The 21,268-nt window shown below is 41.0% G+C and overlaps 1 protein-coding gene across 5 annotated transcripts in view; it reads right to left on the minus strand.

The window, feature by feature from the left end:
• TNRC18 (trinucleotide repeat containing 18) overlaps positions 1-21,268 on the minus strand; it is a 655,441-nt gene that overhangs the window by 520,159 nt on the left and 114,014 nt on the right. For all 5 annotated transcript variants that reach the window (XM_075179957.1, XM_075179958.1, XM_075179955.1 and 2 more), the window contains 3 exons: positions 17,992-18,322; positions 16,728-17,546; positions 9,331-9,503 (listed from right to left, as the gene is read on the minus strand). In XM_075179957.1, coding sequence (XP_075036058.1) covers positions 9,331-9,503; positions 16,728-17,546; positions 17,992-18,322 — 1,323 coding nt within the window. The remainder of the gene's footprint in view (positions 1-9,330; positions 9,504-16,727; positions 17,547-17,991; positions 18,323-21,268) is intronic.

Here is a 21,268-nt window from a genome sequence, read left to right on the forward strand (position 1 = left end):
AACACACATTAAAAAGGGCCTTTGCGTCGGGAAGTAACGATCTTCCCCTGAGGAGGCCTGGGCTAGGCCCAAATGCATGACAAGAACCGTTTTAAGACCTTAAGTATCTTGATTTGACTAGAATGCATGAGTATCATGCACGGGTTAACTTGTGTGTGTATATATATATATATATATATATATATATATATACACACACACACATATATACATATATACACACATATATATATATATATATACACATATATATACCGTATATACTCGAGTATAAGCACATTTTTTGTGCTGAAAAAGCCCCCCTCGGCTTATACTCGAGTGATGCTTGGGGTGAGGTAGCTGAGCAGCATCCCTAGTGGGGAGAGAAGGTGCCGTACTTAGTGCAAGGCAGGCTGCAGCAGAGCGGGCAAGGTGGGTGGTGCAGGAAAAGCTGAGCACTCGCTCAGACGCTGCCCGGCATTAGACTGCGCATGCGCAGAAGTTCTCCCGGGTCCCGTTGCAGACTGCTGTTCCTGATCGTCTGCGTCTTGGGCTCCGGGTGCTGCCAGGAAAATGTCCACCTTTCACTGCAACTGCAGCTTCCAAAAGGTGAGTGCAGTGCCTGGGACACATCATCCTTTATTCCCCAAGCACGGAGCGCTTACTTATATGGGGGGGTTAACAAACTTTATTCACTCACACTTTTATTTGGATTCATACTTTTTGCAATTGAATACAGATAAGGGACTGCAATGTATGGATTTATTTACTCTAGAGATGGTTCTCTCTCAGTATAACTAAACTTAGGAAGACACTTTATAAAGGAATTACAGAACAATTCCTGTGTTCTCATAATAACGTCCCCTCTTTATGTATGATGTCCAGACACTATTAAGGGCAGAATTCTGTAAGCTGTCATGGAGGCATTTATCAGGTGTAGAGAACTTGTAGCACCTGTTGTACAAGTTTCAGCCTGTGGCAGCTGCTTATGGTCCAGAAGAACTGGAGAGCTGAAAGTTGCCCAAACCTGGAACATAGGCTACAGCTCATTGATTAGCAAATTGGCATAATAATGGTGTACCAGGTAGCCATTAGCCTAATGTGGTGCAATTTAGGTAAAGTTACACAGTATGAAAACATCTATAAAAAGTCATCAAAATGGAACTGTTAATTCTATTTTTATTTTTGAAATTTACCAGTAGCTGCTGCATTTCCCACCCTAGGCTTATACTCGAGTCAATACGTTTTCCCAGTTTTTTGAGGTAAAATTAGGTGCCTCGGCTTATATTCGGGTCGACTTATACTCGAGTATATACGGTATATACATATATACATACATACACACACACATACATACATACACACATATATACACATATATACACATATACATACATACATATATACACATATATATATATATATATATATATATATATATATACACACACACATACACACATTTTTATATATATATATATATATATATATATATATATATATATATATATATATATATATATATATATATATATATATCAAGCTACAATATTGTTTATTTCATATACATTGGTGATCGTTTCGATAATCATATCTATTGGTTATCTGACATCATGTGATCAGCCTTTTGCTGTATAAAACATTCTGAAATTCCACTTGTACTTACTTACCTTGAAAAAGACCAAATCGGGTGGAAATACGTCGGTGGAGTTATGTGAAATGGAAAAGATCTCTGGGATTCTCCTACATTTATGAACATCTGACTGTGTAAACTCGATTCAGTTGGTGCGGACCATTAAAGATCATTTTTGTTCTATGATTATGCTTACTTATGTCTGGTAGGAGTACTTGGAATCATTTATATATTTTAAAAGGTTTGGATTTTAATTATATTTTAATAAATTTTGTTATACTTTTTATTCTATTGGAATTCCCTTTTTTTTTTTTTTTTTTTAAATATATTTTATTCAAATATAAACGGTACAGTATATGTTTTAATAATACAACTCATAACAATGTTAACAACGAGAGGTTATAATGCCAGGAGAGTGTAAAACTCGGAACCACTACCGGGGCAGTGATCCACGAGGGTAATAACATATAGGCAGACGTGAATCAAAAGTATAATAGTTATGCAGTCTCCAGAGTACCATAAAGGGAAGGTGAAAACAGAGAGGAGGAGGGGAGAAGTGTGGGGGGTGGGGGGGCATGTTAGTAGAGGGAAGAATAGAGGAGAAGGAAGGGAAAGCAGTTCCTAGTGAGACTGAGCTCAAAAAGTTACTGAAATGTCTATGTTTTTGTTTTTTAAGAAGTGGAATGTGTAGCAGTGAAGTAATCCTGCCATCTATGCCAAGTGGAGAGTAATTTGAAAGGGCAATCATTAATTACACTAGTCATGTGCTCTAGGTTGTATAAATACCAAATGCTCTGAATTAATTCCGAAATAGGAGGGCTTTCTGACTGTTTCCATTTCCTGGCTATTAAGCATCTGGCTGCTGTCAGAATATGGCCCGGGAGTAACCACATAATTTTGTGGGTGTCAGGAGGTAGTCGAGGGTGGAGAAAATAAGATAGATGGAATGGGGATTTTAAATTAGTTATTTTGTGAATAAGGTCAGCTACCTCCTTGCAGAAGGGGATGATTTTTGGGCAGCTCCACCAGATAGGGGACAGGGAGCCACGCTGGCCACAGCTGCGCCAGCAGAGGTCAGAGGTTGTCGGATAGATTGTTTCCAATTTAGATGGGACTAAATACCAGCGGAATAAGAGTTTGCAAGAATTTTCCTTTATCTGCGTACAGATAGAGGATTTAGCAACTGCCTCACAAATCTCCGTCCACTCCTCTGGGTCCAAGGTCTCAGCCATCTCCTCCTCCCAGCGGAGCTCGTGAGCCTCCTTGTCAGGCAAATTGTGACTCATTAGTAGAGAAAAGAAAGTGGATATTAAGCCTTTAGAAGACGTTTTATTTTTACAAAAGGTTTCTAGGGGTGAGGGATTATGAGAAACACAAGGGTCTATTAAGGTAGAGAAAATGTGTCAAATTTGTAGATACTGGTAAAACATGGAGATCGAGAGGTGAAAACGCTTACGGAGATCAGCAAAGGTCGGAAAAAATCCCATTGGGACTATATCTGAAAGAGACAAAATATTCTGTTTTGTCTATTGAGAAAAGGATTTTGGGTTCACAGCTGGAGGGAAAGAGGGGTTATGCCACAGTGGGAACATTTGCTTGGGGTTGGCCAACAGTTTGAAAGTGCGGGTGCAATACTTCCATATTTCTAAGGAGAAGCGAACTGTTGGGGGGAGAGCGTGCAAAGGGGGTAGATCTTTAGGGTCTAGCCAAAATAAGATACCGTGGGATAGCATCTGAAGAAGGTCTGCCTCCATGTCAACCCAGAGCCTGGTCCGAGGGCGGGAGTGAGAAAGAACTGCTTGGGTGAGGTGAGACCCCAAGTAGTATTTGTGTAGACAGGGAAGACCTAGGCCACCATTTCGAGCATGAGGAAAGAGAACTTTGAGATGAACTCTCGGACGTCGGCCGGCCCATACAAATTGTGAGATGCTTGCCTGCAGATCTTGGAGAAAAAGTGATGGGACACGTACTGGTAGGGTCTGGAAGAGATAAAGAATCCTTGGCAGAATATTCATCTTAATTGAGGCCACTCTACCAATCCAAGAAATATACTTCGGGGACCAAGATTTGAGATCTCGCTTCAGGGTGGCTGCTAATGGGGGGAAATTGTCCAAAAAGACGATCGTAGGTTTTGGCGAGATTGACTCCTAAGTATTTAATATGATGTGGCTGCCAGTGAAATTTGAAGGTGTCCTGTAAGTGAGGTTGAGTGTTTGAAGGGAGGTTGAGGGCAAGAGCCTCAGTCTTGTCGGAGTTGATTTTAAAGTTCGAGAGGAGACCATATTCACTTATTTCTGCTAAAACAGATGGGACAGAGACATGAGGGTTTGTAAGGGTGAGAAGGACGTCGTCTGCGTACAAGGCGTACATATTAGAGTTGAGGCGAATTCTGGAGGCAAGAGGTTCCATCATTAGGGCAAAGAGGAGGGGAGATAGGGGGCATCCCTGTCTAGTGCCATTCCAAATTGGGAAAGCTGCTGAAGCACATCCATTGGCCAAAACCATTGCTGAGGGGTTGAAATAGAGGGAGGCAATTCCATTAAGAAAGGGGCCTTGTATATTCGCTGTTTTGAGGACCTCGTGCATGAAGGGCCATGAAACCCGGTCAAAGGCTATTTTAGCATCAAGCGCAAGTACCAGAGCCGGAGTCTTAAGCCTATTTGAAGCATGGATCAAATTAATGATTTTCCTAGTATTATTAGCAGCTTGGCGATTAGGAATGAACCCCATCTGGTCAGGGTGGACCAAGTAGGGGATCACATCGGCCAAACGATTTGCTAAAAAAGTTTTAGGTCTATATTTAATAATGATATTGGGCGATAACTTGAACAAAGACTAGACGTGCTGGCGCTATCAAACTTTCGGCCCTTAAAAATTGAGTTAAAGACAATTAAAAGCATGGGAGAGAGGACAGGGAGCAACGTTTTATAATATATAGCCGTGAGACCGTCCGGGCCTGGGGCAGATGCATTTCTTAGAGATTTAATTGTATATTTCAACTCGTCAGCGGAAATATCTTGACTGAGTGAAGAGGATTGCGACTCGCTAAGCGCGGGGAGACAACATGTATTTAAGAATGTTTGGATTCAAAGTCTGAGGTCTTTAGGGGGGGGGGGTGTCAGACTGCAGGTCACACAATTTGGAGTAGAATTTCTGGAAATGGTTAGCTATCTTCTGTGGGTCAAATAGCTTACTGGCGGAGGCATCTTGAATATGAATAATTCTGTTGCAAGTACGCTTGGCGCGTAAACTACGAGCCAGAAGAGCTTCCGCCTTGTTTCCTTTCTTGTAGAATCTTTGGCGGAGCCATTTCAGCGTGTTAGCCGCTTTTGTAGACAAAAGTTGTTGCAACTCAGCTTTTACAGCCAGAATTCTGAGGTAAGTTTTGCGTTTTGGGTAACGTTGATGCTTCTTGGTGAGAGAAACCAGCTCAGATTCGATATCCTGGATGCGTGCTGTATGGATTTTTTTCTGGGCTGATGACGCGTGTTGCGTTGTACATCTTCCGGGTGATGTGACAGTGGCTAACATGTAATGGATCCATTTACAGAAATACCCTAGAGAAATTGTCCAGTGCCCTCTTTTCACAGGATTGTACAGAGGAAAATCACAGTTTCCCACAGGAGTATCAGAGTGAAGATCTGACTAATATTAAGGTAGAAGACATAGAGGAAGAAGATGAGACGTATGTGAGGGGTGATCAGCAGTGTAAGGAGGAGGAAATCCCTACAGATATCAGCACAGCAGATGAGTGGAAAAGCAGGAATACCTCAGAGGAACATCTCCTTTTATCTTCATTTGGTGAAATAGAAGATAACATTATACAAGATTGGACAACTCTGGACATTATATTTCCTTACATTCCCTTTTTGCGGTTCATACCAATTGTCATTTCATATTTTAGTAGCTTGCAAGTGCACTCTAACCATATTTTCAATCACACTGAGTTTATAGTGTTTTTTACCATTATCATTGTTTTCGGCAGTGTCAATTGATGCATGTTAATTGTTTAACACATCTAAGCTGTCTCGTTCCGGCCGGAGCGTATTGTGGACCTATCCATATTAAATTGATATATCTTTCCTTTACAAGCGCCCAGAACCTGACTATTTTTATACGTAATAATTAAGAGGCCTCGGATAGTGGCTTTATGAGCCTCCCATAGGACAGAGTGCAAGACATCTGGGGAGAAGTTGAAGTCCTTGAACTCCTCAATTGCCTGCGACACTTTCTGTAAGTTTTCCGGTTTGGAGACAAGAGTGTCGTGCATGCGCCAGGACTGATTGGGGTGGACTGAGGGAAGGATGTCTACTTTGAGCGAAACTGCCACGTGATCTGACCAGGTAACTGGAATTATATCCGAAGAGCGCAAGGAAGGAGTGGAGGATTTGTCTGTGAAGATCATATCTATGCATGTATGAACGTTGTGAGGGACGGAAAAGTGTGTGTATGCACGAGCAGAAGAATTCAGAACACGCCAAGAATCATAGAGATCATACAGCTTAATTAGGGAGCAGAGATGACGAGAGTCTCTAGAGGTCCACAGAGAGGAGGGAGACGGCGAGAGCGATCAAGCTTGGCATCCAACGTGACATTAAAGTCTCCGCCCAAAATGATGTGTCCCTTGGCTGATTGAGAAAGTTTTGCGAAGAAGTCTGAAAAGAAGGATCCCTGTCCCACATTTGGAGCATAAAGCGTTGCTATGGTTATGGGCGTTTGGGAAATAGAGCCAATCAATATTGTAAATCTGCCTTGGTCATCTGCTATTGTGGAGTGTACATTTAAAGGAACTGACTGGTGGACTAGGATAGCAGTGCCACTAGTTTTACGTGGAAAGGTGGAATAAAATGCATGCGGAAAGGTTCTATTTGAGAGACTTGGGTGCGAGTGTGTAAAATGCGTTTCCTGAAGGAGGACTATGTGAGCCTTAAGGCGTTTTAATCCTTGAAGCGCCATGGTACGTTTCTGCGGGGCATTCAAACCGTTAACGTTTAAAGATATTATCTTGATAGTCATGGTGGATGTGGAAAAGGAAAGCTAAAAAAAGATGAGTCTGCAAGCTAGGCAAAGAAGGAAAAGCAGAAGAGGTGTTAGTATGAAGGGGTAGGGAGGGGTAGGAAAGGGACCAGATATGGGGGTTCCAGGCTCCGGTTTAGAAGAATGTGGATGACACATTCTGTGTGTCAGAGGAGTTTGTGGGGGTCGTGACTGGCAGCACAAGTGACAGTCGGGGACAGAGCAAACTAACAAAATTGTTAAGTTAGGAGGGGGGTGAGCGTAAAGAACCTTGGGGAAAGGATCGTAGACGGAGAGGGCCTTTTAAGGATGATGCCATGTCCAGGGGGAGGTCCCAGACCTAAATCCCGAAACTCCATCCGGACCATAGCATATCATTTGAGCTAAAATGAAAATGTATCAGATATATAATAATACAATGGTGGGAGAAACATCCAGAGAAATGGGCAACATAACAAAATAGATTAAAGACTATGTACAAGTGAGAGGGGTCTCCCGCCAGGCTTTGGAAACATGGAGTGTGTGTATGCTTTAAAGGTCAAGGATCTATATGGGGGGAAATCTGAAAAAAGAGTGGATACAGCGATAATGACATATTTTAAGTCAGTAGTGTCTAAGAGGAGACCTAACAACACCTCTAAAGTAGTGCACATCCCCAATGGCAATTATTGGGTAGTAAAAACCTAACTAGCAAAACCTTATCAAAATAGCATAAATTAGGGAGGACTCAATATGCACACATAATCTCCAGATAACACTATTGTAGAGAGCCATTAAGCAAAGATGATACCATAGACTGAACATAACATGAAACATCAACCCTGGGTTATTAGTAACAGTAATACCAGTGTGTGCCATCTGATAGAATCCTCTTAGATGAAAATACAGGCCTGAGAGAAAATCTGTGGAATTCCCTTTTTATTCATATACTCATATGAACTAAATAATCCATTTAATATCTGTGAAAGAAATGTCTTGGAAGATAATGCATTAAAAAATTATTTAGATGCTCATTCTCAAGACATAATAATAAGTGCAACACATAAGGGGCCTAGATTATATTCAGAGAAATTGTTACTATATGAAGATATCTTTATTTATATTCAAATTGTGAGTGCATTCACAGAAAGGGGAAGAGATCCTCTGAAAATTTAGCGGCACTATTGAAAAATTATACATTGAAAAATTATATATTTGATATATTTATTTATTGTTAATATATTGTGCACAGTTTTGATGGTATAACACTATATTTGTTTATTATTTTTATATGTTTGATTATTGGATTAATCGATGGAGCAAAGTGTGGATTCATTATTGCCGAATAAAAGTATTTATTTTTTGCTGATAACTTTGTACACATTTATTTGCACATAAATGTTTACATGAGAGATAAACAGCGCTAGGTTATTCCATAATAGATTATTTGATATTAAAGAAAGGCAATGTAACACAGGGGACATGGGGGAGAGGTGGAGAGAAACAGGGGGAGTGGGAAACACAGGACGAATAGCCTTACATCATGTACCAAAAACAACAACTATACATTAGTGTTAAAAAAACATCTAAATTTATTTTCACACTATCAAACTCCTTACAGCTTCTGGGATACTAGATGGTCTGCATGCCCCCTGCTAATCTCTTCCCATTTCCATACCAGCACTTCTAAATTCCCACGCCGATCACTGAATGAATATGTATGTATGTATGTATGTCATACTTGTCAACTCTCCCTGAATGTCAGGGAGACTCCCTGAAATAGGGGTGATCTCCCTCCCTCCCTGAAGAGTCTGGCATTCTCCCTGATGCTGAGCCAGTACAAGACATGGTTGGCTTCGCCATCTGTGGCATGATGACACAGTTCAGAAATTGTGTCCTATGTCCATGTATTGATGCCTATGGAGGTGGCCATTTTCATGGAGACCAAGATTTTAAAGACTGACAGGTAAGACAACATGACTTCAGCAATGGAGACAGAAATGTAAAAGACACTTCAGTCTCTAGAGATTCATTAGCTGCTTTTCTTTAACGCATAGTTACCTACTCTCCCGGAATGTCCGAGAGACTCCCGAATTTCTGGGAGAGCTCCCGGGCAACCTCTCGGTTCTCGCCCAGCAATAGATAAGTGGCGAGGGGGGGGAATTAATGACGCAATATTGCGTCATCTAAGCTCCACCAAAATGGGGGCGTGGCCAAAATGATGCAATTCGTCAAGCCCCGCCCCCACACACACACCTCCCCCCGGAATCTCCCTGACACCAACGAGGAAAAGTTGGCAAGTATGATGTATGTATGTATGTATGTATGTATGTATGAAATATGGTGCTGATTTAAAAGGTCAACTATGCCAATGTGCAAAATGAATTTAGTTGGTTTGCAATTTCATTTAATGTTCAGTAAAATATATTCACAAGTTATTATGCAACAGCAATCTTATGCTTTTGCTACATTAATATGAAAGGGAGAGGTTCTCTGGCAGAGCAAATATGACAACAGTTATAACATATATAGTCTCTAGTTACCAAATTATTACAAACTGCAGAATACTTGTTTGGTTTTACATTTGAGTTCACTTGTTCAGCAAGAAAATTTAGCAATGACCATCTTAATTGTAAAAATTATTCAATTAACATTCTACACATCATATTTACATTATAAATAGCCTTGCAACCATATCCTTGAGACGTCAGTTGCCCACTCACCGGATTTTTTCTCATCCAGCTATATTTTTTATTAAGCGTTAGTTCTCGAGGTAATCTGATGGATTCAGGTTTCAGACCATCCACAGCTGGGCTTGAGAGCACCTCCATTAACATTTGAGTGCTAGCAGCAAACAGGCTTTCAAGAGAAGGTTTAACATGGCAACTCTGTAAATCTAACAAGAGGAGAAAAACAATCCATAAAAGAAGCAAAATTATATTTACTGTTAATTTATTTTTCTCAAAATGCTCCACGGCAGTCTTAACAATGGGTTAGTCCCTTTCAGTCTTAAGTAGAGACAGAAAATAAATACAACCGCAGACAGTATATAGCAGCTCATCCTCTTCCCTGGCAACTTTGAGAAACTTCCCAAGCTGTTCCTGAAAAATGTGAAGAATTTACTTCCCAAACTGGGCATCAGAAAATTATTGCATAATCACACATCAGATAATGTCTGGTAAAGGTATGAATAGATGACCACCCCACAGCGTTGCAGAGATCCTGTGTTGAGGCTTGAGCCATATGTGCCCAAGAGGGTGCTGTTGCTCTAGTTAAGGGAGTTTTCAGAATTACTGGCACCTTACATCACTTTCTCTTATATGCATATGTAAAAACTTCTGTAATCCACTTGAATATGGTCTGTTTGGATGGGGCATACCCTGGGCCATACCCAGACACAAAGGATGGAAGTATAATCTTTTAATTAGTACAGAGGGAAGACACAATTTTAGATAAGAAAGCTGGATTAGTCGGCACCTCCTTATCCATTATAGACTTTCGTAAAAACCTACCTACCACCTTCAGTTCAAGCTACCCAATTGAAACCTTAGATATCAACATCTTGAGAAGTTGAGTTCTAAAGGTGTTACCAAGTCCTTTATACATCATCATTATTTATTTATATAGCGCCAACATATTCCGTAGCGCTTTACAATTGGGGACAAACATAATAAACAAACTGGGTAAAACAGACAAAGAGGTAAGAAGGCCCTGCTCGCAAGCTTACAATCTATGGGACAATGGGAGATTGACACATGAGGTTAAGTCTACATTTTGCATTTTGGCCCAGACAGACTGCAAAGGTAAAAGTGACTCATAAGCTAAATGATCCCATCACACAACAATGTTGGTCAGGGGGTAGTTGTCTTGTGTGAAATTGTGTAACAGGCTACAAGTAGAGAGGTTAAGAGGGTGGCTGAGGAATATTATAATCTTGTCTGAAGAGGTAGGTTTTCAGAGAACGCTTGAAAGTTTGTAGACCAGAGGAGAGTCTTACTGTGCGAGGGAGAGAATTCCATAGAGTGGGTGCAGCCCGAAAAAAGTCCTGTAACCGGGAATGGGAGGATGTAATGAGGGTGGATGAGAGACGCAGATCTTGTGTAGAACGGAGTTGCCGAGTTGGGAGATATTTTGAGACAGGAGAGGAGATGTATGTTGGTGCAGCTTTGTTGATGGCCTTGTAGGTTAGTAAAAGTATTTTATATTGGATTCGGTACAAAACAGGCAGCCAGTGTAGAGACATACAGAGTGATTCAACAGAGGAATAACGATTTGCAAGGAAAATCAGTCTTGCCGCAGCGTGCAAAATAGATTGTAGGGGATTGAGTCTGTTTTTGGGAAGACCAGTAAGGAGTGAATTGCAATAGTCAATGTGGGAGATGAAAAGTGCATGAATTAAGGTTTTTGCAGTGTCCTGCGTGATATATGTGCGAATTCTGGAAATGTTATTTAGATGTATGTAGCAGGATTTAGATATAGAGTCAATGTGGGGAACCTAGGCAGCGAGCTTGTGGGGTGGTGTGACTGGATCACTATTAAATAACTTTTGGTAAAAATGTATTTAAAGGAAATAGCGCAGGGCGCATATTTATGTAATTGCATTTGCACTTATTCTTATTTAGTGTAAGATAGGAAGTCGTTATCTCCGAGACCAAGAAAGAAATTTGTCTCTGTTTAACCTTGCTATAGGAAATGCCTATTTATGATGCATATAACTGATACAATAGGCCTTTGTGGATGGAGGTCTGGTGTATATTGGGATGTATTTAGTATGGAAGTGTCGTTGTTTAGGATTTGTATGGGCTTGTGGAAACCTGCAATTAGGACATGTGCAAGGGAGTCTGATAGCAGAAAGTGCTAACAAAGTTTTGTGATGAAGTGTCATGCCTGCTCTGGCCAAAGACCTCACCAGGAGGTCGTTACTGTGTGGACTGTGCCAGAGTGAATTTAATAGCTAAGTTTAAATTTTGTTAGCCTTGAAATGCATGTAAATTTTTGTTTCTGTCTGAATAGAGTATATCCTGTTTCTAAAAATAGACTATTTCTGAACTGTATAAAAGATGTGCTCTGTGAGCACATAGGGGTTCTTCTGACTTTATCTGACCTCACCACTGATACCTTAAATCAGTGGGACTGTCCTTGTCAGGACACTTGAGCAATAAACATCTTGCTTTAAAGACCTGCTTGGAATCATCTTCAATATTGCTGTTTTCCTGTGATCTACAGATTAGACCCTAAAATCTAATCCGTTCTCCGGCTGTCTCTGCGGTTTGGACCCAAGCTATTCCAGTGCCAACGCTCTGCGCTACCCAGCAGCCCTGGTTTGTGTGATAGGCCAGGGGAGATCCATTCACAGCAACCCGGATCCATAGTAAGACGAGTAAGAGGTCCGGAGTTACCAGCCAGGTACACCAGCAAGGCGACACGCTAGCAGCGTCAGTGAACCAGAAGAAACCCAGTAATGGATGCCGGTAAGGAGTCCAGTGGTGGCAGCTGGTGTAAGCCCCTCCTACTGCGACAAGAGGGCGCTTTTTGGATAACGAAAGGGAACGGTGGCAAAGTAAGCCCAGCCGGTTCCCAGCAACAACAGACAGGGTGGCATAGGCGGTCCATCCTGTCACAGGTGGGATTTATGGTCATGCTATCAACAGAGATAGAAATGTCAGGTATGCTCTTGTTTGTGGGTGGGAATATTATTAACTCTGTTTTAGAAAGATTAAGTTTGAGTTGGCGAGAGGACATCCAAGATGATATGGCAGAAAGACAGTCAGTTACACAGGACAACACAGATGTCAAGAGATCAGGAGAGGATAGATAGATTTGGGTATCATCCGCATAGAGATGATACTGAAAGCCAAAGGAACTTATTTGATTTCCAAGAGAAGCGGCATAGATAGAGCACAGCAGAGGACCTAGCACTGAGCCTTTTGGTACTCCAACTGATAGGGGAAGCTGAGCAGAGGTGGCTCCGGAGAAATTAACAGTGAAAGAGCGATAAGAGAGGTAGGATGAGAACCAGGATAGAACAGTATCTTGAAGACCTAGGGAATGCAGCGTTTGTATGAGAAGAGAGTGGTCAACGGTGTCAAATGCAGCCGAGATATCCAGGAGAATTAGGAGAGAGTAATGGCGTTCAGTTTTAGCAGTGATCAGATCATTGACAACCTTGGTCAACGCAGTTTCTGTGGAGTGTTGAGAACGAAAGCCAGACTGAAGAGGTTGTTAGCGGAAAGAAAGCGTGTGAGGCGAGTGTAGGCAAGTCTCTCTAGAAGCTTGGAGGGGCACAGGAGCTGAGAGATGGGATGGTAATTTGATAGAGTATTTGGGTCGGAGTTTTTTTTTTTTAGAATAGGAGTAATCACTGCGTGCTTGTATAGTGATGGAAAGATGCCAGTAGAGAGTGAGAGATTACAGATTTGAGTTAGAGGTGAAATGAGCATAGAAGACAGGGATCTACCAATTTACGAGGGAATAGGATCAAGAGGACAGGAAGTAGAGTAGGAAGATAAGAGCGTAGAAATTTCCTCTTCATTTGTGGGGTCAAATGAAGAGAGGGTGTCAGAGCGTAGTGGGAAGGAATTGAGCCGATTGCTTGTCGAGGAAGAGGATACCATTTCTAGTCTGATCTTGTCCTTGAAGTAGGAAGCAAGATCCTGAGCACTGATAGTAGATGGAGGGTTCGGGGTGGGAGGATTGAGAAGATATTTAAATGTATTGAAAGACGTTTGAGGTTAGAAGCCTGAGCATAGATAAGAGATTGGAAGTATGTTTGTTTTGCAGTGTCCAGAGCATTTCGATAGGAGTGGTAGACAGAAGTATATGTGAAGAAGTCATTAGAGGTGCGAGATTTACACCAGTGACGTTCTGCTTTACGGGACAGTTTTTGAAGATTTCGTGTTGCTTTAGTGTGCCACGGTTGACATTGAAGTCGACGTGTAGTATGTAGTGTCGCTGGAGCCACTTGATCAAGGGCAGTTGCTAAGGTTAGGTGAAAATGAGGTACTGCCATCTCAGGGGATGAGAATGTAGAGATAGGGGAGAGAAGGTGTTGGAGAGAGGTGGAAAATTGTTGAAGATTAATAGAATTCAGATTTCTGCGGGTATGAGGAGGCTTGGTAGCGTTAGACAGTAGAGAGGTTAGAGTAGTGGGGGTGAGTGAGTAGCTGATAAGGTGATGATCCGAGAGGGGGAAGGGTGTGTTAAGAAAATGAGAAACTGAGCATAGTCTAGAGAAAACAAGATCAAGGCAGTGGCCATCCTTATGAGTAGATGATTCAATCCACTGGGAGAGGTTAAGTGAGGAGGTTAGAGAGAGTAGTTTGGAAGCAGCTTTGGAAGGTGGGTTATCCATGGGGATGTTGAAATCACCCATGATGATGGTGGAGATGTCTGACGATAAGAAGTGAGGGAGCCATGCAGAGAAATCCTCAATAAATTGTTGGTGTGCTCCAGGGGGACGATAGATCACCGCAACACGTAGAGAGAATGGATTAAAAATGCGAATAGCATGTACTTCAAAAGATGTGAACGTGAGTGATGGGACATTTGGTAGAACTGTAAACGTGCACTGTGGGGAAAGAAATAGTCAAACCCCACCTCCTTGTCTGCCTTCAGGTCTGGAGGTGTGGGTGAGATGGAGGCCACCATGTGAAAGTGCTGCAGGTGAGACAGTGTCTGATTGCATGAGCCATGTTTCTGTTATTGCCAGAAGGTTGAGGTTTTTTGAGAGGAAGAGATCATGAATGGAGGTAAGTTTGTTACAAACAGAGCGTGCATTCCAAAGGGCACATTTAAAGGAGGTTTGCTATAGAACGGTAGTGCTCTGATGTATGTGTGTGTGAGGAGTGTGGGGGACCTGGATTAGGTGATATATCACCAGCTAATAGAAGCAGAGTGAGAGAAAGATAGGCAAGGGGATTGTAAGATGTGTGACTTTTTATTTTCTGGTGACAGGTGGAGGTTGTACTTGTTAGAGATAATAAATAGGACAGCAGTTCATGGGTGTTGACTAGAGGGGAGTGGAGTAATTCAGGTGCAATATGAACACATGTTTGTGTTGGTGGAGGGGTGAAAGATGACACAGTTCTAAAGATCATGCCATGAAAAGAGACCAAGAAAAGCAATTTGTTAAACATTGTGATAAAAGGATTTAAAGCCAAAAAGGTATGGGATTTTAAAGAATTACCTTTTTGCAGTGTTCCATATAGATAGACAAGTAATGCAGAAATAGGCTGTGGCAGATGTAGCTTATTGCTGGAAGTAAAATCAAGTCAAATGTTGTCCAACTGTGTTGTCTAACTGTGCATTTTCGTCCACTTCGTGAGAAAATCCCACTTAGCGTAGAAATCATACACTCTCCCCCCACATACGTCTCCCCATAGTCTGAAGCTAAGATGTAGTCAGTGTAATTTAGGAATACACTACAGATGTGCTAATTGGTAAGCTAATCAAAGGAAAAAAAAAACATTTGTGGAATAGGATACAGGAGGCCAGATACCTATCATAAATTAGGCAGCAATAAAAGACTGGGCCAACCTAAGTTTAAACAGATAACAATTTCCTATAACATACTTTTAAACACACAGTTGCAGAGACGAGATACAGAAATTAATGTAGTTCTGAGTAGTATAATCTGGACATATACAGGAAAGAAAACTCTTCATTGCTTGATAAAAAAAAACAAAAAACAACAACTGATAACATCTTCCAAAGACAATTTAGTGTACAAAAAGACACAAAGGGCCGGATTCATCTTAGGACATAAGTCAATTTGCGTGCCATATCTTGCGCGAAATAGCTCTGAAACAGACTTTACCTCAATGAATGCTACTGTATGCAAATCAGGTCTGAACACAAATTACACTTATGACTGCCTACGACTTGAAAGGCAGAACAAAGAAGGGAAGGGGCGGATGAATGTAGGCAATGTACATCTATAGGGCACATGTAAGTGCCGACTGATTTTAAGGACTGCCACGGCATAGTATTTATATTAAAAACTACACATATGTATGCCACCGCATTAAGAATATCCTGACTTGTGTATTTACTGTTAAAATCAAATTTAAAATATATATTTTTTTGATAAAATTCTTTACTAGTGATTATAGTACTAAGAGCTGTTCATTTGTTTTATAATAATTTTTTATTTTACATGCATTCTGATGGGACTTTATATTGCATGTGCGTATCCTGCAGTTTGTTCTATCTGTTGATACACGGTAACCCATATTCAAATGGAAACCTATATTGAGATTTGTTTGTATTTGAATATGGTTGAAAATATGCTCAATTTCTGGGCTCGTGTTTTTAAATGCAAGTTGCATGCAGGTTGCATCCAAAGATGAATCAGGCCCTAAGTTCAGAAACTTGTATCTTGAAGGTTGTATCTTGAAGTTCCCCCCTGTTTGGGGGCGAACTCTAGTTCCATACTGCTGGCAACACATGTCTGGACTGCTCCATGTCAAAAATAAGCATTACCCTCCTAGTAGACTTCTGTGGTGGCCAGCAGTGCTTTCCAAGGGTTTCAGAGAATCATACTATAATTGGGGTTGCGAGGAACTTCACTTACTAATCTGTCTTCTATGTTAGCATCCCCTATAACTAGGACTCAATGTCGGCAACGTGTGCATTGCACCCACGTCTGTGTGCACGCCATTTTAAAATTAATTTCAAGACTTAAAATTGTACCACGTTTACTACCAAGGGTAGCAACTAGCTGTCCCTGGGTAGCCAGCCATAAAACTCAGACGGCACCACCAGCGGTACATTGTCAGGCCTCTGAATACAGGTAAGCCCCTACACAGAAAACAAAAAGCATACTATCCATCTGTTCTCTCTATCCTCAGCTAGAAACACGAAAATATGCCATGGAAGAGGAGGCGTTGCACTATATACTACCTGACAGCATGTTTATTTTCTGTCCCTGCCTAAAGTTAGAAGAGGCATTCTTAAGGCTGCCATGAGGGATTTTTGTTTTCTAGCCTATTTAGCACTATAAGTCCGAAAGACAAAAAGATGCAGCTTCTAATATTCAAATGTTCTTTAAGTGAACTCAATCCAGAAACCTCAAGTCTCCACAAAGAAATATATCAGGGGGAAAGAAAAAAAAAGAACTTACCGTGCTTTCTTTTCTCTAGCTGTATTTGAGCTATTTCACTCAGTAGAACAATGTCTTGAAAAAGTGAATGGTCTAAACATATGTCAGGAGCCAGAATTACTGTAGTCTTGGGCATCAAAGAGCAGGCTTGAGGCATTTCTGTTGCTGCAACCAATGCATTCATACCAGCCAATGGGTCCTCAGTTTTGATGTGCGCAGAGTTTATATTAGGAAGTTCACAAAACACATCTTTCCCTTTACCGCTGAAAGCTCCAGGTGCCATATCACCTATGTCTCCGTCTGTAAATTCCTTAACTGGCAAAGAATGTAAGTCCGTAATTTCATTTGTTCTGTGAGATTGTTCAACGTTTTGAGGCAAGGCCATCAAATTTACTTCAGCATTCTCAGCATGGCTGAATGTGTCGAGAAAATCAGTCTGAGTTAAAGGAGTCCCTTTTCCATTGCTCAAGTTTACTTCAGAAATGCAAGATGGAAGAGATTCTATTAACGTTTTATGTTCAATCTCTGTTGTAATAGGAAAGTCTATTTCCTGAAAAAGAATATTTTGACATTCCATAGAATCTGCACACACTCCTTCTTGATCCTCAAGGCGTTCCCTACAGAGAACAGAAGTTACATCTTCAAATTTGACTGTGTCACTCAATGTTTTACCGGTCTCAGAATTCTCTAAAACGTGAGTAGGGTTCAAATTCAGAGATGTTTCAATGCAATTAGCACTTAAGTGGGGAAGTTTGACAACATCTGTTTGTTGGGTTATATAAGAGATGCACTGTTGAACAGAGGGTGAAAAAGACTTGAATGAGTATCCATGTGTGGGATCTGAAAAATAAAATAAATATAATTATCTACAGAAAGGACTTCAGACATGTTGGTTAAATTACTTTGATAACTTGAGCTATGAAAACTGTCACAGTAGTGCAGTATAGCCTCATTACATCTGTTTACATTATGTTTCAGGCAGAGCCCACAGCTCAGTAATTCCCCATGCAATGAGACCCATTATCTCCTTGGGCCCCGGTGCACCACACCTGCTGCACCAATTCTAGATCTTCCACTGGTTTCAGGTTATTTGATGTATTTTTGACAGCAGATTTTATTTATTTTCTCTAAGGCAGTAACCCAATTTAAGACTTCAGTAGATAATATTTTTCCCCAGATTATAATCTTATGGGTTTATGTGTTTAAATATCATATAGGTTTGAATTTGGTACGGAGTTGCAATAAAGGTATTACTAACCCACAAAAACTAGGACTGGAAACAAACCTTTGAGTGGAGAAGAGACATCTTGCTTCATATCCGTATCCTTTATTGACTCTTCATGAACCTCCATTTTGGTTGACATAATAGTAGTAGGAGGTGTGAAGCACAAGGAAGGAAATTTGGACAGGTGTATATCAGGCGGTTCTTCCATTTTATTTGACATCTGGAAAGATTTGATAGGCAGAGACGAGGGACTAAACACATTTCTGCAGGAAGCAGAAACGGGCGGAGAAATCACATTCCTCTGTAATGTCCCTGTACTGCATAATGAACTTTTTTTAGTTGTTTCTGAAGTCTGCGCCACAACTTTTTCTTCCCCCAATTTGATCCGATCCTAGATGAAGGTGGAAAACACACAAATCTATCATTAGGTTTTCTTTCTGAAGTCTATTATTAAAAATGGCACATACAGTAAAGAATGGGATCTCTGCTAATTGGTACAATCTCAGGGGGAAATTTAAATGAATGTAAAAAAGACATTTTAGTTGACATAGTTTGAAACAACTAACTTTTATTTACTTCAGGTTGGCATGAATCTACATTTAAACATCTAAAATATATGTACATTGCTGTAATAGTTATACAACACTCGACGTGTTAAAAAGTGTTGTGAACGGAAGAATTTTCTGTATTTTATACTTAGTTGAAATCCAACATTTCCCGTCTGTAAAAATAAATAAATAATAAATAAATTAAATAAAAAAATAATAATAAAAAAAAAGTTTGTTAACCTTTAAATTGTTTAGCAACAATGACAATAAAATGCTTCCGGCAACTGATAAGCTTGCAAGTGTTTTTGCCAATTCTTCCATTCTAGAACTGCAACTTCAACGCATTGATATTTTGGGTTGTCTTTCATTATCTGCTGTCTTTAAGACATGTTACAATATTTTAAAAGACTTGATTCAGGACAGAGAGCTTTCTTTTTTTCAGCTAGTCGGTTATATATGTATTTATATATTGCTATTAACTCATCTTCTGTTTCTAGAGTCCTACTTCCACCATTCCACCAACGTATTTGTATTGTTAGCACTTGCCAATCTGATTCTATGCAATCAAACCCACATGGTTGTAATTTTTTGACTTCATTTCTTTTGCTACATGTTATAGAAATTAATTGCCAGTGTAGGTTATCGCACCCTCTTTATTTAATATGTATAAAACATAACTAGATTGTGAAATGATATCAATGTTAAAACTGTTGTGATTACTGAGAGGGAAAAAAAAATCATTCCGGGCCTGATTCATTAAGGCATGCAGAATGAACATAATGTGCATTTTTTTAAAAACCATACATAATTTGGGCATACACATCTGTATTCAATTAGAAGTGGATTCTGAAGAAACGTCTCTTTTTGAGTACGTGTCTAGGTATGCTCTGCGTACACGGTGTGATGGGCTAACTTTGCAACCAGGTTTGTGGGGGAAGAATGAAAGTAGGTTATACAGTTTATTTGGGTTGCTTTCTCATTGGAGTAGTCAGTATCAGTCTGTTACTGACTGTCACAAGACACTTGCCAATTTGTGAATGCCAACTACAAAATAGTTGGAGGAGAAACCAGCTGCCATCAAAGCTCCTTCACAGACACCTGGAACTGCTTACTTCTGGGTATAGCTGGTGCAGTGCATCTTTTTTTGTGGGCTGGCTGGTACCTCCTAACCACTTGCTATGGATCAGGGCTTCTGAGTAGTGGGCAGAGCATTGAGATGTTGGTTCAACACAGGACAGACGAGGAACAGATTAGAGTGTAAGCTCTTATCTGTTGATCACAGGATACAGCAGACAATAAGAGGTACTAGGGATTTCCAGAAGTTCAGAAGGTATAAAACAATACATGGTCAAAAAGGGCTCTTTTTTTATACAGGTTTACAGCCCTAATCTGGAAGGAAGTAATCCAGCCACCTGCCTTTTTAAACAAACCAGGCAGATTCATGCAGCTTGCACATGAATCAGCCTGGTGGGGTTTCACCCCTTTATTTAACCTTGTTGATAGTGGCATGAGGCAGTGTACGTATCCACGATTTGCCAGAGAGAGTGGGGCTCATTCTCCTCTCCTGGTGCCAGACAGTCTATGGAAAGCAACTTATATTTAAACTACCCACCAAAAACCACATCCAGGGTCCCTTCGTCAGGATCTGGCTCTCCCCACTGGCTAAATATGTTACCAGCTGGAAATCAGCCAGATCCCACAGCAAAAGTCCCCAGCTGCTGCTACCTAGAGCTCTCTGAGCACCAGTAGGCAGCTCAGCCTGCTGGGTTTCCCCAGGAGGGGCTGCATATCCTGGATACATTTGACTCCAGGAGGCTAGTCTGCAAAAACCTCCGGCAGGAACTTCAAGTTGGCTGTCGGGGATACCACTCTGTGACAATCCCCTTGGCCCCCACTGGACCTCCAGGGCAAAGGTAAAAAACACTTTTGTATTAAATGCACATTTAAACGTAAACATTTTACACACTCCCGGCGACTAGTGCCGGGAATTAACCCTTTCAATGCAGCAGTTACTTATCGTTGCCCAGCGCAAATACATTAAATATATTCATTATTTAAAACATTTAAAATACACATTTACCCTCCCAGGTGCCAGACACTCAGGACACAGCTACACACGGCAATTGCTGCATTGAAACAGACAATACACTGTAGGATTCACACAATATATGCACTCTATGGACAAAAGTATTCGGACAGTTGACCATTACACTAACAGGCACTGTAATGACACTGTATTCAAATACATATACCTTAATACCGAGTTGGTCCTCCTTTTGCAGCGATAACAGCTTCCACTCTTATTGGAAGGCTTTTCACAAGATGTTTGAGTGTTTCTGTGGGAATTTGTTTCCATTCATTCTGGAGAGCATTTATGAGGTCAGGCACTGATATTGGACGAGAAGGCCTGGCTCGCAATCTCCATTCCAGTTCATCTCCAAGGTGTACGATGAGGTTGAGGTCAGGGCTCTGTGCGGGCCAGTCAAATTCTTCCACACTGAACTCCTCAAACCATGTCTTTGTCATCCTTGCTTTGTGCCCCGGGGCACAGTCATGTTGGAATAGAAAAGTGCCTACCCCAAACTGTTGCCACAAAGTTGGAAGTATAGCATTGTTCAAAATGACTAAGTAGGCTAAAGCCTTAAGACTGGAGATAAGGGGCCTAGCCCAAACCCTGAAAAACAGCCTCATGCCATTATCCCTCCTCCACCAAACTTCACAGTTGGCATAATGCAGTTAGGCAGGTAAGGTTCTCCTGGCATCCGCCAAACCCACACTCACCCATTTGA

This window comes from Mixophyes fleayi, chromosome 7, assembly GCF_038048845.1.
Source record: "Mixophyes fleayi isolate aMixFle1 chromosome 7, aMixFle1.hap1, whole genome shotgun sequence".
Lineage (NCBI taxonomy): Eukaryota > Metazoa > Chordata > Amphibia > Anura > Limnodynastidae > Mixophyes > Mixophyes fleayi.